Source organism: Eretmochelys imbricata, chromosome 9 (genome assembly GCF_965152235.1).
Source record: "Eretmochelys imbricata isolate rEreImb1 chromosome 9, rEreImb1.hap1, whole genome shotgun sequence".
Lineage (NCBI taxonomy): Eukaryota > Metazoa > Chordata > Testudines > Cheloniidae > Eretmochelys > Eretmochelys imbricata.
The window spans coordinates 49,539,274-49,560,485 of record NC_135580.1 but is presented as its reverse complement, the minus strand read 5'-3'; the positions used below and the strand labels follow the sequence as shown (position 1 = coordinate 49,560,485).

Genomic DNA, 21,212 nt, shown 5'->3' with positions numbered 1-21,212 from the left:
TCCTGTCACACCAGTTCCCCACAAATCAAAGCCAGGGCATGCCTGCATTCACTTCGTGCTGTGCAGCCCACCCAGAGCCAAGTCTCAAGTTGCTGCTAAGAGTCCCAGGAACCCCATGGACATAAACTTTGCTGCCCATTGTAGTTTTATCTTAATGAGTGTTTGGTCACTTTCCAAGTTTATGAGGCCTGGTAGTGTGTCTACTGGCACAGTATTAACCCTCTAAAGAAGTCCCTAGCCCTTGTGGCCCTAATGTGTAGAATCACACCTTGTGTGCTCACTCACCATACAGGACAGAGGGGATCATCCCCATCTTTCACCCTGGGAGCAGCTGATAGGGCCAGGGAGCTGGGACCCTGGGGATCCTGCACAGCTGTCTTTGTCCCTTTTGATTACTCCCTTGCAGTCCTAGGTCCCTTCACTGTTCTGGGATGGCTCTTTCATCTTTTCAGCTCGCTGCCCTTCCCTGCTCCACCATAGCTGTGGTGGTTCCTCTGGCAGCTCAGCCTCCAGGCGGCCCTCTGTTCGCATCCTGCAGCCAGACTCCAAGTACTGCTCCATTGGCAGCAGGTCCATTTGTCTCCTGCTGTCTGGGGCTTAGCCTGGAGCCAGTGAGACCCCCCAGCATGTGAAGGAACGGGAAAATGTGTGTGGATGCAGGGCTCAACTCTACCTCCTGCAGAGACATGTTTCCAGGCTCCAGACAAGTCTAGACTAGCAGCCCTCACTTCCTTTTCATCTGTGCCTGCCTCTTTGCCCAGCCATCCCTGTCCTGGGCTTAGTACGTTGCTTGTGTCTCCTCTCTCAAAAAAAGAAAGGGGCCAAACAGTTCCCAGGGCTCCTCCCACTACGCTGGGGTAGCTACTGCTCGGAAGTGACCAGCTGACCCTCTAGGTTATCTTTGACTGGGCTTGCACAGAAGAGGGCTGGAATTTATTGGAGGCCTGGATGGTGCACACAGTTACATGTGTCTCCAAAGAAGCTTCTCTAAGACAGTTGTGGCTGGGCTGAAGCCTGAGCTTGCTGATACTGTTGGGTCTGTCTGGTCTGCAAATGCTGTAAACTGCTATAAATGCCGGACTGCAGACCAGGCTTGCTGGCCGTTTATAAATTGCATCAAGGCCTATTGGGCTGCAGGCCTAACTTGTAGCTGCTGCAGCTGTTGTTGTGCTATCCATTTCTTCTTCCACTTCTGTCTTTTGGGTAAAGGGTGTCTGGAAACACCACTTCTGGTACAAACGTCCCCACCCTGTTTTCTGAACACAGCAGGTGCATACACACACGGTTTGTGTCCAAAGCATAATCCCTTCCTAGCACAAGCCTTTATTGTTAACATACATAGTAAAACATAAGCCTCAGCCTAAGATTTTTCTGAGGTTGGCTTATTATTACATTTTCCCTTGCAAGACCCTCCTGTCCTTGCCCTAGTCCTCTCTTTCCCGCTCAGACACAAACCAATCCATTACATCCTGGGCTGGAGTCCCACTTGGTCTGGCTTCCAGCATGAGTCAGCAATAGCTGTGAGACCCCCGTAGCCCTCCTAGCAGCTATGACCAGTCTGTATTTACCTGGGATTTGAAATAAGTCTCCTGAGGGGTGGCAAGAACGTCAGCAGATGCAATGTCTAGGTGCATCAGCGTCTGTCGGAAAGAGGGACGGTTCCGGGGCTTGCTCTGCCTGAACAGAACAACAAAGTCAAGTTAAGGGGACATGCTATAGAGTTAAAATCAGACTGAAAGTGTTTTACCCACTACTGGTACAATCAACCTATGATTGCTGTAGCTGGAAAAGAGCAGAACACAAGAATTCTCTTTCCCACCCAGCGTATTTCCTTGGTGCACTTGGCAGCTTGCTGTGTGTAAGCCCTTTCACTGTTGCGCTGTAGTCAGTTTTCCCTTCTACAACACCAGGGCAGAGAGAACATTTGTAAAACAGGAAACTGTAACTGTGAAATCACAAAAGTCAGCAGAGGCCTCAAGGCAGGTAGAAACTGAATCTTCTCTAACTCATTTGGTGAAACTGACTAGATTTCAGCCTGGTGTCCCTTGAGTTTCTGAATCTGTAACTGACATATTTAGAGCACGCTCCTAAGAATTACAGGTCAGTGAAGAATAGTCAGCATCACAGCATTTTTCTTCCTCATTCTCCTAGTATATTAGCCAGAACGAATGGTGGCCCATCTTGGCTAATGTAGGAGAATCAAGGTATTCTTTAATATTCCATACCCCTTAGGGATTCCCTGCCATTAGTGAGCCTGAAGTATGAAGACTCAGCATTAATGCCCTTCCTAAGAACAAGACCTTGAGCTCTGTAACCTGGCAAGAGGAATGTATGGAGAACATTACCCACAACCACATGGGTAAAGTCCCCAGACCAGCACACAGCTGGATTTCCTCTATAACTAGCTCATGACCAGCCATTTTGACAGAAGCATCTAGGCCCCCAATAGAAACATATTTCCTTGGGAAAATTTGATGTCAAACTTGCAGGTATGAGACGCAGGTTGAAAAATAGGTGGATTTGTCTGCATCTCATATAGAGAGGTTTCTGTGCATATGAGGAGGTATGCAATTCTTAACTAACGAACTCAGACTGTACTGGTCCAAGAGCTATAGAGCCAACAGATTAAAAATAATTTTCCAGGATTGTATTAATGGATTCACAGATTCCAGGGACCATTGTGATCATCTAGTTGGACCTCCTGTATAACACAGGACATAGACCTTCCCCAAAATAATTCCTAAAGCATTTCTTTTAGAAAAACATCCAATCTTGATTTTAAAATTGCTGGTGATAGAGAATCCACCACAATCCTTGATAAATTGTTCCAATGGTTAATTATTCTCACTGTTAAAAATGTACAGCTTATTTCCAGTCTGAATTTGGCTAGCTTCAACTTCCAGCTATTGGATCATTTTATACCTTTGTCTGCTAGATTGAAGAGCCCATTATCAAATATTTGTTTCCCAGTTAGGTCCTTATACACCCTGATAAAGTCACTCTTAACCTGTTTTTGTTAAGCTAAATAGATTGAGCTCCTTGAGTCTATCACCATAAGACAGGTTTTCTAATCCTTTAATCATTCTCATGGATCTTCTCTGAACCCTCTCCAATTTACCAACATCCTTCTTGAATTGTGGGCACAAGAACTGGATGCAGGATTCCAGCAGCAGTGACAAATACAGAGGTATTATAACCTCTCAGCTCCTACTCGAGATTCCCGTTTATGCATCCCAGGATCGCATTAGCCCTTTGTGCCACAGCATCGCACTGGGAGCTCCTATTCACCTGATTATCCCATGACCCAAATCTTTTTCAGAGTCACAGCTTTCCAGGATAGAGTCCCACATCCTGCAAGCCTGGCCTACATTCTTTGTTCCTAGATATATACATTTATATTTAGCCATATCAACACGCACATTGTTCGCTTGCGCCCAGTTTACCAAGTGATCTAGATCACTCTGTATCTGCGTATCATTTATCACTCCCCCAATTTCTGTGTCTGGAAACTTTATCAGTGATTATTTTGTTTTTCTTCTGGGTCATTAATAAAAATGTTGAACAGTGTAGGTCCAAGAACTGAGCCTTGTGCGATCCCACTGGAAACACATCTACTCAATGATGATTCCCTATATAAAGGCCCAGAAGGAGGGCAGACATGACTGCTAACACAGACGGGACAGAGTCAAACAAGATTGATGGGGCTTCTGAGCTCTTAAACATTCTTGCTAATTTGGATATTTTCATCCTCAGACAACAGAATTTGCAGGGAGGGGCTTGAGAAGGTGTCCTGAGTCTGGGAATAATATGGATCAGGGAGCCAAGGGGCAGCAGCATCCTCAAATTGACATAGAGAATTAGCTACAGCACAGAGATGGTGGCATCTCTCCAGCTCCCAGCGGAAACAGAGACCGGATCCCTCTGGCTGACACTGCCTCTGCTGCAGATCACAGCCTCCCCTTCTTTCACCACCTAGAACCGTGCCAAGGCTGGGAACTGGATCCCTGTTCCTGTTGCTTCCAATTCTTCCCTCTTCCTCCTCCTCTTCTGAACAGCACTCCACTCAGCTCTCCTCTCTTCCCACCCTCCGAGTAGTTGTTACGTACCACCCACCTAGCTCCAGATCCATAGTCCTCTCTGAGTGACTCCTGGTTCTCCCGTATTCAGCCACGGTCAGGATGAGCCTTTGGCCACCTGCCTCATCGTCCTTACCTCCTCATTCGATCTGCAGCTCTCCAGCATCTCTCTCACTTGCCCTGGTCGTCCCCAAGCCCTGCCGTGTCTAATTTCTCCATCACTGAGTTCCGTTCTCTGATCACCCTGGTCTCTTTCAACATCAACATCAATGGCATAAGTAACTGCATGCTGTCTGTAGGAACTCCAATGCCTTGCTGGTGACAAGTCATTTTGCTTCATGGCAGCGGGACATGGAATGTCACACCCAGCATAGTATGCCACCAGCACATAGTCTCTCTCTCAGCGGCAATGGTGTTTTTTTAAAAAGAGAACTTTGCTCTGGACCCCACCCTCCAGTCCTTACTCAGGCGCCATTTCCACTGACCCCACTGGCAGTTTGGCAGAACCAGGACTGCAGGATCAAGCCCCAAGTCTGTGCAGGGGATGTGGCTCTTACCATGTTTGCTTCATGAGGATTTTGAACCCATCTGGACAGGTGGAAGGGACAGGAAGGTGCAGGCTGTTACTGCCCACTCCCCAGATGATAGCTGAGGAGTCTACATCCTTGTATGGAATCTCTCCTGTAAGCAGCTCCCACAAAACTACCCCAAATGACCTGTTGCAGAAACATAAGGACAAACCTCCACAGTGAGTTACACGGGTTGTGAAAAAATTCGGTAACAGACTAAGAGACTTTCTGTTCAGTTATCAAAATGGGCAGCAGGTTACATCTGATTTTGGATTTTGAAAATGGATTCAAGAATGGTAATGTTCATATATTTAACTAGATAAGGGTGTTATCCAGGGTTATGTTACACTTTGTGCAGTCTCTCTGTGCCACTGTTCTAGACCCTAGCCTTTTATCCACAGTTGCATCGATTTTACCTTTCACTTTATACTGAAAAGCTAAATCAAATCCTCCTCCTTTTTGGGTTTTTAATCTCAAAAAGATATGAAGTTACGAGCAAAATACAATGGAATATGGGTAAAATCTACAATGGAAGGTCATGGTCTTGCCAATTCCAGTAACTAAAATGCAAAGTTATTTTTTCCAAGCTGTAATCATTGCTGATCATAGCTCCTTTGCTTTGGGACAAAGTGAGAATTTGTGTGTATTCATGATAAACCAGCTAACAGATTTCGATTGCTTTTAAAAAAAAAAACAAAAAAAAACCAAACACTCCCCCTGCTGGCATGTTTGCTGCACTAGCCATGCCCTCTACAGAAAAATGCTTCCAAAGCTAATGAAACACAAAACAACAGCAATGATTACAATGTGGAAGTGAGGAAACAAACACCGCCACTGTGTAGGTGCCGCTATTTGGACATTTCAGACTCCATTGGAGATTCCCTCTTGTCCTAACTTGAAGAAAAATGAATGAGAATTGTGTTAAAACCAATCATGGCTAGAACAGTATAAGGAGGGTCTGTCGAGAGCAGGCAACCCACTCTACAAGAAATGAAAATTACAGGTAAGAAAACTAAATCTGCCTTTCTCCTGTAATGAATCCAAGGCTCCAGAGAGAAGTCATAATTCACAAAAGGTAGCAAGGAATGACTGCCATCACCAACCACACAGAGGGCATCATAAAATAGTAAACTGATGCCAAAATGGTTAGTACAAAGGCAAAAGAGAGGTGACCAAAAGCCAAAAAAAAGCACTCACTGAATAACTGTTCCAGAAGCTAAAATTAGCCTGAGATGCAGAGATGTGGTAAAGACTATTTAGTGAGTTTCAAAGTCCAAATTTACTATATCCCAGAAGGAACAGCATCTTTCTCTCTCTTTCTCTATATATCCTTGCACGCTGACTACATTTCCCAGACTTGAAGAAAAGCTCTGTGTAAGCTCAAAAACTAGTCTCTTTCACCAACAGAAGCTGGTCCAATAAAATATATTATCTCACCCACCTTGTCTTTCTCCTGTCCTGGGACCAACCTGGCTATAACAACATCGCATGGAACAGAAAAACATGATCCTGTGTTTGTTCACTGTTTTAATTCTTAAAGGGGCAGGTTTTTGGGGCCCACTTTTGTGAGGTGCTGAGGACCTTCATGTCTCATCATCATCAAACATCTAAATACACTGAATTTTTATTGCTTTCATAGCCCCACTCCTCATTGTAGAGCTTATAATTAGGACCCTACCAAATTCACGGCCAGGAAATATGCGTCATGGACCGTGAAATCTGACCTCCCCCATGAAATCTGGTCTTTTGTGTACCTTTACCCTATAATATACAGATTTCACAAGGGAGATCAGCGTTTTTCAAACTGGGGGTCCAGATCGAAAAGGTTGCAAGATTACTGGAGGGGGTGTGGTATTGCCACCCTTACTTCTGCGCTGCCTTCAAAGCCGGGTGGCTGAAGAGCAGAAGCTGCTGGCCAGGCAACCGACTCTGAAGGCAGTACAGAAGTAAGGGTGGCAATACCATCTCATGCCATCCTTTTTTCTGCGTTACTGCTGGCCGTGGCACTGCCTTCAAACCTGAGCTCCTGGCTAGCAGCCACTGCTCTCTGGCCGCCCAGCTCTGAAGGCAGCGCCGCTGGCAGCAACAGAGAACTAAGGGTGTCAATACTGTGACCCCCCCCACAATAACCTTGTGCCCTTCCCCACCCTTTTTGGGTCAGAACCCCTACAGTTACAACAATTACAATGAAATTTCGGATTTAAATATCTGAAATCATGAAATTTATTATTTTTAAAATCCAATGACCATGAAATTGACCAAAATGGACCATGAATTTGGTAGGGCCCTACATATAATATTTAGCAGCATCTCTGAGAATGGAAAGTCCAGTAGAGAGCAATGAGACAGACCTTCTGGTGAGTATAGAGTGCTGGAAATGCTATATAATGGGAAGATCTGACTGGTTGAAAGGAAGGTGAAGATGTGTAATTAACATGACAGTACTGCTCACCAGATATCCACTTTTTCAGAGACGGGCTCATTCCGTATCACCTCTGGGGCCATCCAAGCCACAGTGCCCGCGAAGGACATTTTTGTACTTTTATCACTGAGTTCTTTAGAAGTACCAAAATCTGAAATTTTTACTGCATCTGTATGAGTGACTAATACACTGGAGAGAGAGGGAAAAACACAAGGTATCAGCAATGAGAAAACGCTTTGCACTTCCCTAGCAGCTTTCAGAAGTGGATCTTAAAGTTTTTTGTCACCCACTAACACTGTCAGGTATAAACTATAACTATTTTATCAATGGGCAAAGTGAGGGTGTAAGAATTAGTGGTTTATCTGGACCTAGCAGCCAGGAACTAAAGCTTTAAAACAATTTGATTAGTAAATGGAATTAATTTGCTAGTTTCGGTAAATTCTCTCCCTCTGTTCAGAACAAATTTTTCTTATGTAACTCCACCAGATCCAGTTGTTCCGCCAACATGGGAGGGAGTCATAATGACCTCTTCCTTGCTTTGCATCATTAATAAGGTAGTGCTGAAATAAAATCAGTAGAGCAATCTACACTAACATTTTTGCTTGTCTGTCTCCAGCCCTACTGATCAAGGGCTCCTGGTTTCTAACATTGCTCAAACCCACGGCCCCATAAACTACACTGTTCTGGAAACAAAGCTCCTCCCTCTTGGAATCTAGCTCAAACACTTCCTATCTAAAGCCTCAATTTTAACCACAGTCACTCAAGATCTTAGTGCAGTAGCTATTGTTAGCAAATGGCTCTGTTTCAAATCAGTATTACGTATTGGTGAGGCTGTTTGACAGGGTCAGAGTACAGGGTTAATAATACTGCAGCTTCACAGATGAATTACCACAAAATTCTTTTGATTTTTTTAAAACTCTGATTCTAAATTCTAGAGGCCAAAGTCCATCCTGGTGTAAACCGACTGTAACAGAGTCATAACGGGGAACATCAAGGTTGACTATATTTGGGGGACTTTCAAACTTCTTTTAAATACATGTTTTAACACAAAATGACTACTAAGATGGAAAAATGCAATTAGCCATATGCAGGTATATACTGTATACAGTATAATTAGAGGTAACAATTACAGAAAAATGTAGAACTATTTGTTGGAAAATTTATCTTGATATTCAAACTAGCAATAATATAAATAATAAGTGATGTAACAATAATAACCTCACTGCCCAAACAATGTAACATACCATTTAAAACATTTACAGCCAAATACAGATACAATAACAGAACCACAGTCACACCGCGTGCTGTAAACAGTGAAGGAAGGGTGAGGCTGAAGCAATGTCCAGGGTGAACGAGATAAGACAGCTGGGCAGTATCAGCAGGGGAACAGGTGCAGGAGAAGAGGAAGATACACATTCAGGAGAGCAGGGGATGAGACCAGAACAAAACAGACAAGAAAGACAGACAAAATAGAGAAGAAGGAGACAGAGTGATTCACTTTTTCAAAAGGGCAAAACAGACATCTCATTAGCATACATGTTTCCCTACTATTACTTTCCCACATAAGCAACTGGTGCATAACAGAGATATTATGCTAGTATAAATGGGAGCAGAGATGGTCCATGCAGTTACAAACAGGTCAGAGGAGCCACAAGACAAATCTCTCTCAAGTTATGGGCCAGACCATTAGAAAGTTTAAGGGCCCCATATCTAGCTCGATATCCATTTGCTGGAGGATTTCACTCAAAAATCTACTTTTTCAGAGTTTTAAGCACCCAAGGACTTACTTTGGTGACTTGAGGTCTCGGTGGATGATTTTATGAAGGTGTAAGTAATTCATTCCACTTGCAATCCCTGTGGACCAGTCCACAAGCAGCCGAGGCGTGACTTTCCGACCCGCTCGTAGCACTTCATAGAGCTGTCCATGTGCGCAGTACTCCATGATAATACAGTAACATGGAGCTTGAGTGCAAACTCCCCTGTCAGAGAACACACAAACACTATACACATTACTGCAAATCAAACCCAACACTCAGTATCAAAGGGATTCTCTGAACTCAAAAATATACCATTGTGATCTGAATGCCCAGAGCTCATTTTGACTTTCCTGGCAGGGAGCTGTAGGGGCTCAGCATTTTTGAAAATTAGACCGTTGTTCTTTATCTGGAACGTGTCAACTGTGCACCTGACTCATATGTGGAGAAATTAAGTTTGTCTATAGAAGCAGAAGCTGCTCTGTAGGTTTATGTCTTTGGCTTTTACTTTCTAGTATTGACCTTCATTCTCCAGGGATACAGGCACAGGAACACAGACATTGCCATACAGGTCCAGATCAGACTACAGAGCCCCCAGGTCAAGCAATGACAGGGGCTTTCGATGCTTCACAGGAAAACAAAAACTATGCCTTAGTAAATGCTCCATCAGGAAGAGCTCTGGAACACCAGACACATAGCAAATACAAACTTTAGTGTAGTTCAATGCCAAAATGCCTGAAGAGAGCTAACCTTCCATGAGAAAACTTCCATTCTGTGAGACCCCATTAGTCCCCCAGCATTTTGATTAACCAGCTAATAATGTGACACTATTAGATTAAAAGTAATATTTCTATTACTATTTCTTCTACATTTTCTCCTCCTCCCTTCCCACTAAGATTACAGAAAACAGATCCATCTCCAGTCAGCAGGACTTAGACTTTATTTTTTACTTCGGGTTTGTTTGTATTTGTTTGTGTGGTGTTCCTACGTCAAAGTTAGGTCAAAATAGTAGGTTTTATATTTATTCCATATCTTGTCAGACATGCTTTGGAGAAACACGGCTTGTGTTCATTGAACCACTGCAGTCACCTTCTAAATTGTCACATAATTCGTTTGATTGGCTTGCCTTCTACTAAGTCACTCTGGGCTCAGTTTTACAGCTGCGTCACGTGAAGAGCTCCCACTGAATTAGCAGAAATTCTACATTAAAGTAGCTCTAACCTGGACCTTGTATTAGTATTCAGACAGGTTAACAGAATAAGGGTTCAACTCCACTCCATTTGGAGCTAAATTCTTGTTAACACTCACCATATATTTTAGTACTATTCAAAAACCCTCTTGCAGCAAAAGTTAAATTAGGTTGGGAAGTATCTGCAGGCATCACTTGGATAACAAATGGGGTTAGGAGTAAAATCGACTTAGATTATTTGTCTGTACTATATGGTCTGTCTCCTTAGGGCATGGACTGTGTCCATGTTTTGTACAGCACTGAGCATATCAACCATGCCCAGTAAGTAACTCCAGTAATATATTACCTACTTACACCACAGAGCTGCAAGATCTGGTTTTGCTTTATGCTCACTCTAGTGTTATGCCTGCTCCGAGAAGATCTGTTGCAAGTTCAAGTACAATTCAGTTCAGTCCTTTAAGAGGATGAGGGCTGTAGAGACTGATAGCTCTGCAAGAGCTCTTGCCTTTTTATGTTTTGCAATAACATGAATTCAGATTGGGTTAATGGCAAAATTCTGCCCTTGCAGCAAGAACATTGTTGGAGGGAAGCAATAAGGTGTTGGCTTTAGGAAGGGTCCATATGCCATCCTGCCAGCCCAGGCTGAATGCAGTGGGCAGAATACCTCATTCTGTCCCCTAAAAAGCAGCATTTCCAATCCCCACGTATGCTACTGACTACAATACGTACAGGTGGATGGGCCCACACCAGTACAGCACACACCCTGTCAGTCCATCAGCCATGCCCTGACCTAGCACTCAATAGACACTGATGAGGAAATCCTCCCCACTTGCTGTGAGAAAGAAGAAGCAGCACCCTCAAAGCTCTTCTGATTTAAACACACCTGTGCAACATAGAGCGCAAGTTGCCCTGGGTGTTCAGACTTTCATGGGATCCTCACATAACACAGAGTCAGGCTTGTGCTTAAGTACCTTGAAGAGTCGGGGTTTAACTAAGGAGCAGGTTGGAAAAAAGGCCATGTCCTTTAAGACATTCTCTGGTGTATAGACCATCTCAGAGAGTCCTCAACCTGAGGAGCACACCATCATGTAGCCCTCTCAAATCACATTTCACAGAGCCTTGAAAATTTGTCCTGCCTGGATCTGCTCCTAGGATGAGACCCTGAACCTGTCCTGATGCAGGCAAGCTACAGGCCAAGAGGACTTGGTAGTCCCTGGGAATTTTAAAACCTGAATAAGGACTACAGTAGATCTTTCTTTGTTCTCTCTCAGACAGTTATGACGAGAGAATGCACCTTCCACAGGGTGTGAACTACACCAATTGCAAGACTGTGCTCTTGTGCCAGTCATCTAGATAAGGATAGACCTGCATGCCCCAGTGACATGGATTAGGCACCACCCCAGCCAGTTACTCAGTGATCACCCACGGATTGCTGCCAGTTGGAAAGGAAGCATTTTATACAGGCTGCCCACCATAAACCTGAAGCTGTTCCTGTTCTCCTGTCTGAATGTTCTTGGGTCTCACCATCATCTTTAAATAGCTTCACTAAGCATAGCTGGAGCCCGCAGAGCACAGTCTAAGGAGCAACTCATTCTCACTCAAAGGGGAGAGGAGTTGCTCTTCTGATCAGCTCTGTTCATTCTGCCTGACTACAGCTCTACGCATTGTTCTCCTTCTCCCCAGTAGTGAGGCTCTCCCCGATGGACAGGACAGGAAAAGTTTCCCATGGGCTTTGTGCATGGGGAAATCTCTCTGGCAATAGTTTCCTTGGTCTTTCCTTTACCTGTAGATGTGCGAAGTTCACAGGACTGTGTTTTTGTGTGTATGAGTGTCTATATAACCCCTCTGGGTTGGAATGTTGCACACCATAACAGTGCCCACAACACTACATACCTGTGCGTGAGAGGAGGGGCAGAATACGTTTCCAGTTTTAACTATGGAAGATTGGATAAAACAGAAGGCAAGTCGTGTACTCGGAGCTCACCATTTGGCCAGGACATGATGGCTAACAATGCCTTCTTGTGGAAAAAAACAAGTTATTACTTTTCTAGTAATTATCTAGATAACAGAAGTCATGACCTACTTGAAGGCGATGATGTTAGGATGCTTCAGCTTCCGCAAGTGCTTGATGTCGGTTTCATTCTGTTCTCTCACTTTCTTGATTGCCACCTCCTCCGCTCGGAATTTGCCTAAGAAGACAGCGCCTTGCGCTCCACTGCCCAACCACTGCAGCTCTGAGATCTCCTCAAAAGGAACTTCCCATGTATCTGGTAATACACAAGCAAGGCACATAGCTTAGAAGATCTCCAAGTTCATGCAGTGCTCTGTTGCAAGGTCATACCGGAGACAGTGACTGTCAACTCCTTTGTCATCTCTTATGACCTTTTCACCAAGTAGCTCAGTAACACATTCAAAATCTTTGTGAGCTGCTAATGTGATACAATAAGTTAATATACTTGAGACTTTCACATCTGAGAATTTGGAGAGTGTCCCTTCTTCGGTGAAGTTCAAGGAGGAAGGGAGCGGGGCTGTACAACATTAAACATATAACTATAGACAATCCAAACATTCCGATAAAAGGAAACGTTTAAAATCCACAATGGCCAAAACAAATTGAAGGGTTTTTCTACAGGAAAACCACAGAATCATAGAAGTGTAGGACTGGAACGGACCTCATTAGTCCTCTAGTCCAGTCCCCTCCACTCAAGGCAGGGCTAAGCAATAACTAGACCATTCCTGACAGGTGTTTGTCTAACCTGCTCTTAAAAACCTCTAATGATAGAGATTCTATAACCTCCCTAGGCAATTTGTTCCAGTGTTTAACCACTCTGACAGTTAGGAAGTTTTTCCTGATGTCCAACCTAAACCTCCCTTGCTGCAATTTAAGCTATTGCTTCTTGTCCTACCCTCAGAGGTTAAGTACAACAATTTTTCACACTCCTCCTTGTAACAACCTTTAATGTACTTGAAAACTCTTGACATGTTACCTCCTGCCTTCCCCAGTTTTCTCTTCTCCGGACTAAACAAACCCAATTTTTTCAATCTTTCATCATACATCATGTTTTCTAGACCTTTAACCATTTTTGTTTAAATGGGGTAAAACAGGGCACAGAAGGGAAGGCAATAAATATGGAGCCAACAGTGGGCCGAGTATAAAACAGTGGTGGTCAACCTGCAGCCCATCATGGTAATCTGATTGTGGGCTGCAAGACATTTTGCTGACCATTGACTGTCCGCAGGCACGGCCCGCTGCAGCTTCCAGTGGCTGCAGTTCGCCGTTCCCAGCCAATGGGAGCTGCGGGAAGCGGTGGGCCACAGCGATGTGCAGTCTGCCGCTTCCCATAACTCCCATTGGCTGGGAACAGTGAACTGCAGCCATTGGGAGCTGCAGAGGGCTGCGTCTGAGGACGGTCAATGTCAGCAAAATGTCTTGCGGCCCGCAATCAGATTACCCTGATGGGCCACATGTGGCCCGTAGGCTGCAGGTTGCCCACCACTGGTATAAAAACTAAAAACTGTTTAAAAAACAAGCTAAGGTTGCTCAGTGACAACAACTAAGTTACCTAACACATCATTTAGAAAACCCAAGCACTTAAAGCAAGATATGTTAAGTACATCATAAGAGTTACACTGGCCACATAATAAAACACACACATTTTTCTTCAGAACTACAAAGAAATGCATGTTTCCTCACATCACAACTTGAACTTTGCCCCACAGATTGCACTTTGATATCTACTAATTTTATCATCTTGATTTCAATATAAGGTATACATTTTTAACAGTGAAAGCAAGCAAGCATTGGAACAATTTACCAAGTGTTGTGGATTCTCTGTCACTGACCATTTTTAAATTAAGATTGGATGTTTTTTCTAAAAGACGTGTTGCTCTAGGAATTACTTTGGTGAAGTTCTCTGGCCTGTGTAATGCAGGAGTTCAGACTAGATGATCACAATGGTCCCTTCTGGCCTTGGAATCTATGAATCTCTAATTTTTAAAGGCATGAAGTTAAATGGAAAATGTCAGTTAATGTATTTGTTTGAAGTGTTGTAGTCATGTTGGTCCCAGGATATGAGAGACAAAGCGGACGAGACAATATCTTTTATTGGACCAACTTCTGTTGATGGAAAGGACAAGCTTTCAAGCTTCACAGAACTCTTCTTCAGGTCTAGAGAAGGAAACTACAGTGTCAAAGATAAATACAAGTGGGATAGATTGTTAAGCATAAATGGTTCACATGTTGTAAGAGACCACTTAAAATGAAAAGCACAATTAACACCTCTGGAGTCAAGTAGGAGAATGGTGGGTTAGTAGGAAGCAGCGTATGTTACAAGTGTAAGTGGCCCCAAAACCAGTGTCTCTGTTAAGTCTATGGTTTTTGGTGACCAGCAGAGTTATGAATTTAAGTTCCCAGGCTCTTTTGAAGGTGCTGTGCAAATTTCCTTTAAGGATGAGGACTGAGAGGTCAGATATTAAATGACTGCTTTATGAAAAGTATTTGCCCATGAAAGGTATGGTGTGTGACGGGGCAAGGCCAGATGGCTATAGAAAAGTAGTGGGAGATAGATATATTAGCTCCAGGCTAAACAAATCCCTGGTACCAGGATAAGTGAAATGGCAGCTGCTTCAGGTCAATTAAGACACCTGGTGCCAATTAAGAACTTTCCAGAAGGCAGGGAGAATGCTAGGTTGATTCGGACACCTGAAGCCAATCAGGGGCTGGCTGAAACTAGTTAAAAGCCTCCCAGTTAGTCAGGTGGGTGTGCATGTCAGGAGCTGTGGGAGGAAACTGTGCTGTTGGAGAGACTGAGTAGTACACACCATATCAGGCACAAGGAAGGAAGCCCTGAGGTAAGGGTGAAGTGGAGCTTGAGGAAGTGAGGGCTGCTGTGGGGGAAGCAGCCCAGGGAATTATACATGTCATGTTTCTAAAAGGTCAGTTATCATAGCTGATACTATTAGGGTCCCTGGGCTGGAGCCTGGAGTAGAGGGTGGGCCTGGGCTCCCCTCCCCCTTTCCCGTCTGATTAATCACTGAGACTGGGAGACAACAGAGACTGTGCAAGGAAGGATAACTTCTCCTCACCTCCCTCACTGGCTTATGATGAACATGGCTCAGTAGACTGTGACCCTTGTCTCTAGAGAGAGAAGGGTTACATGGAGGGTCACAGTGAGCCTCTGAGGCTAGCGAAATCCACCAGAAAACGTGGGACCCACGGAGGCAAGGACAGAGCTTTGTCACAGGTGTTTTTGTCTTTTATCATTTTTCTGTGTGAGTTCATTCGAAAGCATAGTGATTGTCTCATTTCACCCACATAGTTGTTGTTGTTTGGGCATTTGATGAGGTACATCTTGTAACAGGCATGGATCTTGAAAGGGTATCAAGACCCATGGATCTTGAAAGGGTATTGATCATTGTAGCAGTAGAAAGATGTCTACAAGTTTTGCATCTGTTCTGGCAGAATCTGGTACCACTTTGAATTGGTGAGTCCTGGTCTATGGGGAGCTTGTTTCTGATAAGCCTCATGAGGTTAGGGATGGGGGGGTTGTTTGAAAGCCAGAAGATGGGGTTTCGGAAAGATTTCTATCAAGAAGTGGTCTCCATCAAATATGGGTTGTAACTGTTTGATATGCCATATGGGGTCTAGTGTGGGGTGACAAGTGACAACTAGCAGAGTGTGACTAGTGGGATTTTTTCCCCCTGTATTGAAGCAGGTTCTCCTGGGTATCTGGATGGCCTGTTACATTATGAGATCTACTTCTCTGGTGGTTTTAAAACTGCCTTCACCAAACAAGTATGCTCCACCAGAGAAGCAGATTGCATCATAGAATGGGCTGTGTCTGATTTCGGTGGAAAGTTTTTTGCCAAAACCCAAACATCGAAAAACCAAAAAGTTTGATTCAGATATTCTTCCGCAGCACTGCAACAGGGTCTTCTGACCAGAGTCTCCTGTATGGGCCAGGTTCCCTAGCCAGACTACATTTTCCATGACACACTATGTCCAAGGATGCATCATCAAGACAGGGGGACTATGGCACTTTATGGAAGATACAGTCTGGACAGTTTCCTCTAAAAATTTGGTTTTCTGTTATTCAACAAACAGTTAAAAATTTCCAAGGAACATCTGTAGCCATCATATTTATTCACACACACAGACTCGTAGACTTTAAGGACAAATGGGACCATCGTGATCATTTAGTCCAGCGCTTTTCAAACTGGCAGTCTCGACACAGAAGAGGGTCACAAGGCTATTATAGGGCATTGTGAGACGGTATGGTATTGCCACTCTTATTTCTGTAATGTTGCTGGCGGCAGCGCTCCTTCAGAGCTGGGGGGGCAGAGAGCGAGGGCTGCTGCCCAGCTCTGAAGGCAGCACTGCTGCCAGCAGCAGTGCAGAAGTAAGGGTGGCCTGGTACAGTATTGCTGTACCCACCCATCCCCAGCTTCCCTTTCCCCCCGGCAGTGTCCTCTACTTGGAAACTTGAAATATGGTAAGCCTACTTTACATTTGTTGAAAGGCTTCAGTGCCTTTGACTGCAGGGATAATGATTACATACTTAACTTGGTGCTCCTATGAGTATGCATAGTAATTTGCTCTCACTTTTGGAGTGTGTGTGTCATCACAGCGTGAAACATTTTCAAAGAGGGGCTCAGCAAAAAAAAGTTTGAGAACCCCTGATCTAGCTGGTTTTCGGCCCAATGCAGGTGACAGAACCTCACCCACCCACTCCTGTAATAGACCCCTAACCTCTGGCTGAGTTACTGAAGTCCTCAAATCATGATTTAAAGACTTCAAGTTACAGAGAGACTGCCATTTACACTTGTTTAAACCTGCAAGTGACCAGTGCCCCATGCTGCAGAGGAAGGTGAAAAACCTTCAGGGTCTCTGCCAATCAGACCGGGGTAAAGTTTCTTCCTGACCCCAAATACGGCAATTAGTTAGACCCTAGAACACGTGGGCAAGACCCACCAGCCAGACACCTGCGAAAGAATTCTCTGTAGTAACTCAGAGTCCTCCCCATCTAGTGTCCCATCACCAAGCATTGGAGATAATTTCTGCTAGCAGTCACAGATCGGCTACATGTCATTGTAGGGAGTCTCATTATACCCATCCCCTCCATAAACTTATCAAACTCAGTCTTTAAATTAGTTAGGATTTTTTGTCCCCACTATTCCCCTTGAAAGGCTGTTCCAGAGCTTCACTCCTCTGATCATTAGAAGCCTTTGTCTAATTTCAAGCCTAAACTTTTGACAGCCAGTTTATGTCCATTTGTTCTGGTGTCCATAGTGGCACTTAACTTAAATAACTTCTCTCTCTCTCCCTGGTATTTATCCCTTTGATGTATTTATAGAGAACAATCATATCTCCCCTCAGACTTCTTTAGCTTAGGCTAAACAAGCCAAGCTCTTTGAGTCTCCTCTCATAAAATAGGGTTTCCTTTCCTCGGATCTGTTCCAGTTTGAATTCATCTTTTTTAAACATGGGAGACCAGAATTGTGCACAGAATTCCAGATGAGATCTCATCAGTGCCTTGTATAATGGTACTAACGCTGCCCTGTATCTACTGGAAATATCTCACCTGACGCACCCTAAGACTGCATTAGCCTTTTTCACGGCCACATCACACTGGCGGCTCATAGTCATCCTGTGATCAACCAATACACCCAGGTCTTTCTCCTCCTCATCACTTCCAACTGATATGTCCTCAGCCTATAGCAAAAATTCTTGTTATTAGTCCCTAAATGCATGACCTTGGACTTTACACTATTAAATTGCATCCCATTTCTATTACTCCAGTTTACAAGGTCATCCAGATCTTCTTGTATGATATTCTGGTCCTCCTCCGTATTAGTAATACGTCCCAACTTTGTGTCATCCACAAATTTTATTAGCACAATTCCGCTTTTTGTGTTGAGGTCTTTAACAACAATGTTAAAGAAGATTGATCCCAAGACTGATCCCTGAGGAACTCCATTAGTAACCTCCCTCCAGCCTGACAGTTCACCTTTCAGTATGACCTGTTGTAGTCTCCCTTTCAGCCAGTTTCTTATCCGCCTTTCAATTCTCATATTAATCCCCATCTTCTCCTATTTAACTAATCATTTCCCACGTGAAACTGTGCCAAATACCTTACTAAAATCCAGGTAGATTAGATCTACTGCATTTCCTTTGTCTAAAAAACCAGTTATCGTCTCAAAGAAGGAGATCAGGTTGGTCTGGCATGGTCTACCTTTTGTAAAACCACATTGTATTTTATCCCAGTTACCATTCACCTTAACTACTTTCTCTTTCAAAATTTGTTCCAAGGCCTTGCATACCAACTGAGGTCAAACTAAGGGGTCTGTAGTTTCTCAGATCACCTTTTTTCCCCTTCTTAAAAATAGGAACTATATTAGCAATTCTCCATTCACAGGGTTCGATCCCAGAGTTTACAGATTCATTAAAAATCCTTGCTATTGGGCTTGCAATTTCATTTAATATTTCCTTTAATATTCTTGGATGAAAATGATCCAAACCCCCCCACCCCCCGATTTCGTCCCATTAGGCTGTTTGAGTTTGACTTCCACCTCAGATGTACTAATTTCTACCTCAAAATCCTAGTTCCCATTAGCCACCCTGCCACTACCCTAAGCTCTTCATTAGCCTTATTAAAAACTGAGGCAAAGTATTTGTTTAGGTGTTGGGTCATGCCTAGATTATCTTTAATCTCCACCCCACGCTCAGTGCTTAGCGGTCCCACTTCTTCTTTCCTTGTTTTCTTTTTATTTATATGGCTGTAGAACCTTTTACTATTGGTTTTGATTCCCTTTTGCAAAGTCCCACTCTGCTTGGCTTTTGGCTATCCTCACTTTATTCCTACACTTTCTGACCTCCAAGAGGTCTTTCCCTTGCTCATCCATCCCATCTTCCATTCCTTGTAGGCTCTCTCAATCACCTGTTTGAGATGTTTGCTCATCCAGATGGGTTTGCAACACTTCCCCATGAATTTTTCCCCCTTGCTTGGGATGCAGGCTTCAGGTAGTTTCTGCAACTTTGATAAAATAATTCCAAGACTCCTACACATTCAGATCCTTGTTCTTCGGTCCAGTCCACTTCCCTAACCAGTTCCCTTAATTTTTTTACGTTAACCCTTTTGAAATCAAGGACCCTAGTTGTAGATCTATTTTTGTTTAGCCTTCTATTTAGTTCAAAGTGAATTAGCTCATGATCACTTGAACCAAAGTTGTCCCCTACAACCATTTCTTCCATGAGGTCCTCACTACTCACCAATACCAAATCTAAAAGGGCATGCTTGACCCTTGTTGAGTCAGTGACTATTTGGTGAAGAAATCTGTCAGCTATCACATCCAGTAAAATCGGTGCCCTACTATTATTAGCAGCACTTGTCCTCCAAGCTATATCTGGGAAGTTAAAGTCTCCCATAATCACACAATTCCCAGTAGTATTTATTTCATTAAAAACATTAATGAGGTCTCTATCCATATCCAAATCAGATCCTGGGGGTCTGCAGAATACGTCAAATACTATCCCTAGGGAACCTCTAGTAGCTTTCTTTCCCAAAGTGATTTTGGCCCAAACAGGCTCTGTCTTACCCATTCAATCACTTCTAATTTCTTTACAGTCTACCTCATCATTAATATACAATGCTACGCCACCACCTTTGCCTTTATTTCCGTCTTTCCTGCACAGCACACATCCTTCAATACCTGTACTCCAGTCATGACTACTATTCCACCATATTTCTGTTATCCGTATAATATCTGGTTTCACTTCCTGCACCAGTAGTTCGAGTTCCTCCATTTTGTTATCCAGGCTCATTGCATTGGTGTACAAAAATCTTAATTGTTGCTGCTTGGCTTCACCCACATTCCTTACAATAGAATTGCCCTCCAGGCGGGGCTGTATGGCCTTGCGGTCCATTGGGGTGTGTGGGCCACGGTAGGGGGACTGGGTCCTCCCTGCTCCACCGGATCCCAGATCAGGGCCCTGTCAGTGGTGAGTGTCTGCCACTGGGTCAGCGGGGATCTGTCTGCAACACGTTGACCATCATCAGGACAATGGCTAGTCCTCCTTTGGGCTACTTCCTACCTACCATGTTACTTCCGGTGGCAGTCTGCACATCTTTGGGGTCTCCGGGTTCCTTGGCCAGTGCAACTCCCTGTAGCTCAGACCTCCCTGGGGCATCCACAGGTAGCTGGGCATCTGCTTGGGTCTTGGCGCCTCTGGCTTCCGCGGGCCAGGGCGTCAGTGGCTCCTGGTCAGGAGCCAGCAAGGAGCATCCTTCCTCTCCAGCGGTCAGCCCAGACTGAGCTGGGCTGCTCCCTCTTATACTGGTGCTACACCTAGAGCATGCCCAGTAGGGATGTGGGGGCGTGGCTTCCTCTGCCCACAGTGAGGAGTTAACCTTTCCCAGTCCAGTGCGAGGTGTGTTCAACCCGTCACACCTCCCTATTTCAAATGACAACTTGTTCTAATCTGTCTTTTTCCTTTCCCAAAGCTGGGGACAGGTTATACTTTTAAAGATATACTATATGTAGGCCTTACGCTCATAACCTCATTAACACATTAACAATTTTCATTAATATCCATAATTTTTGGCAATCCATTTGTTCTCATGCCACCTCTTTCTGTCCTGCTCTTTTGTATCAGAATTAAAGGATGCAGGGCATGATAACTGTTCACAAATATATGAAAAGTGTAAACACAGAAAAATTGTTCAGCGTGGTAGGGAGGGGAGGTAAAAGGGAGCGAAATGTTAAATGTTGAAAGTCTTCCTGACAACAAGATGTATGAGGCAGTGGAATATTCTCACAGGGAAGTGATGGAAGCCCCAATGTTTCAGATATTTAGTACCAGACTGGACACAACACTAGCTAATACATTCAGCACGGGAAAATCCTGCATTAAGATTGTATGGTGGAAGGTGTGTGAGCAGTTCCAACTATTCCTCCACTGTACCTTACCTTGCATTTGTCAACATTATTTTTAATCAGCCATGTGCTGCCCAATCACCTAACTTGATTATGTTCCTTAGGTTCCCCATAGATTTCTCTAGTCCTGTGTGACAGGGTTGGGTCTCACCACTGCAGCGCCTCCCGTTGGTACCTCTGGGAATTAGTTCAGTCCACGTGGAGCGCCCTCCACTGGTGGTGTCCCGTCCGTCTCTCACCCTCCGTTGGTGTCTGGACCCATGTTGCTCC

General features: G+C 44.1%; 1 protein-coding gene across 6 annotated transcripts in view; it reads right to left on the bottom strand.

Annotated features, from left to right (window-relative positions):
• The window catches only part of MAP3K13 (mitogen-activated protein kinase kinase kinase 13), a 140,568-nt gene that overhangs the window by 30,435 nt on the left and 88,921 nt on the right, over nt 1–21,212 (bottom strand). For all 6 annotated transcript variants that reach the window (XM_077826624.1, XM_077826628.1, XM_077826627.1 and 3 more), the window contains 5 exons: nt 12,094–12,277; nt 8,855–9,046; nt 7,098–7,256; nt 4,634–4,792; nt 1,569–1,677 (listed from right to left, as the gene is read on the bottom strand). In XM_077826624.1, the coding sequence (XP_077682750.1) occupies nt 1,569–1,677; nt 4,634–4,792; nt 7,098–7,256; nt 8,855–9,046; nt 12,094–12,277 (803 nt within the window). The remainder of the gene's footprint in view (nt 1–1,568; nt 1,678–4,633; nt 4,793–7,097; nt 7,257–8,854; nt 9,047–12,093; nt 12,278–21,212) is intronic.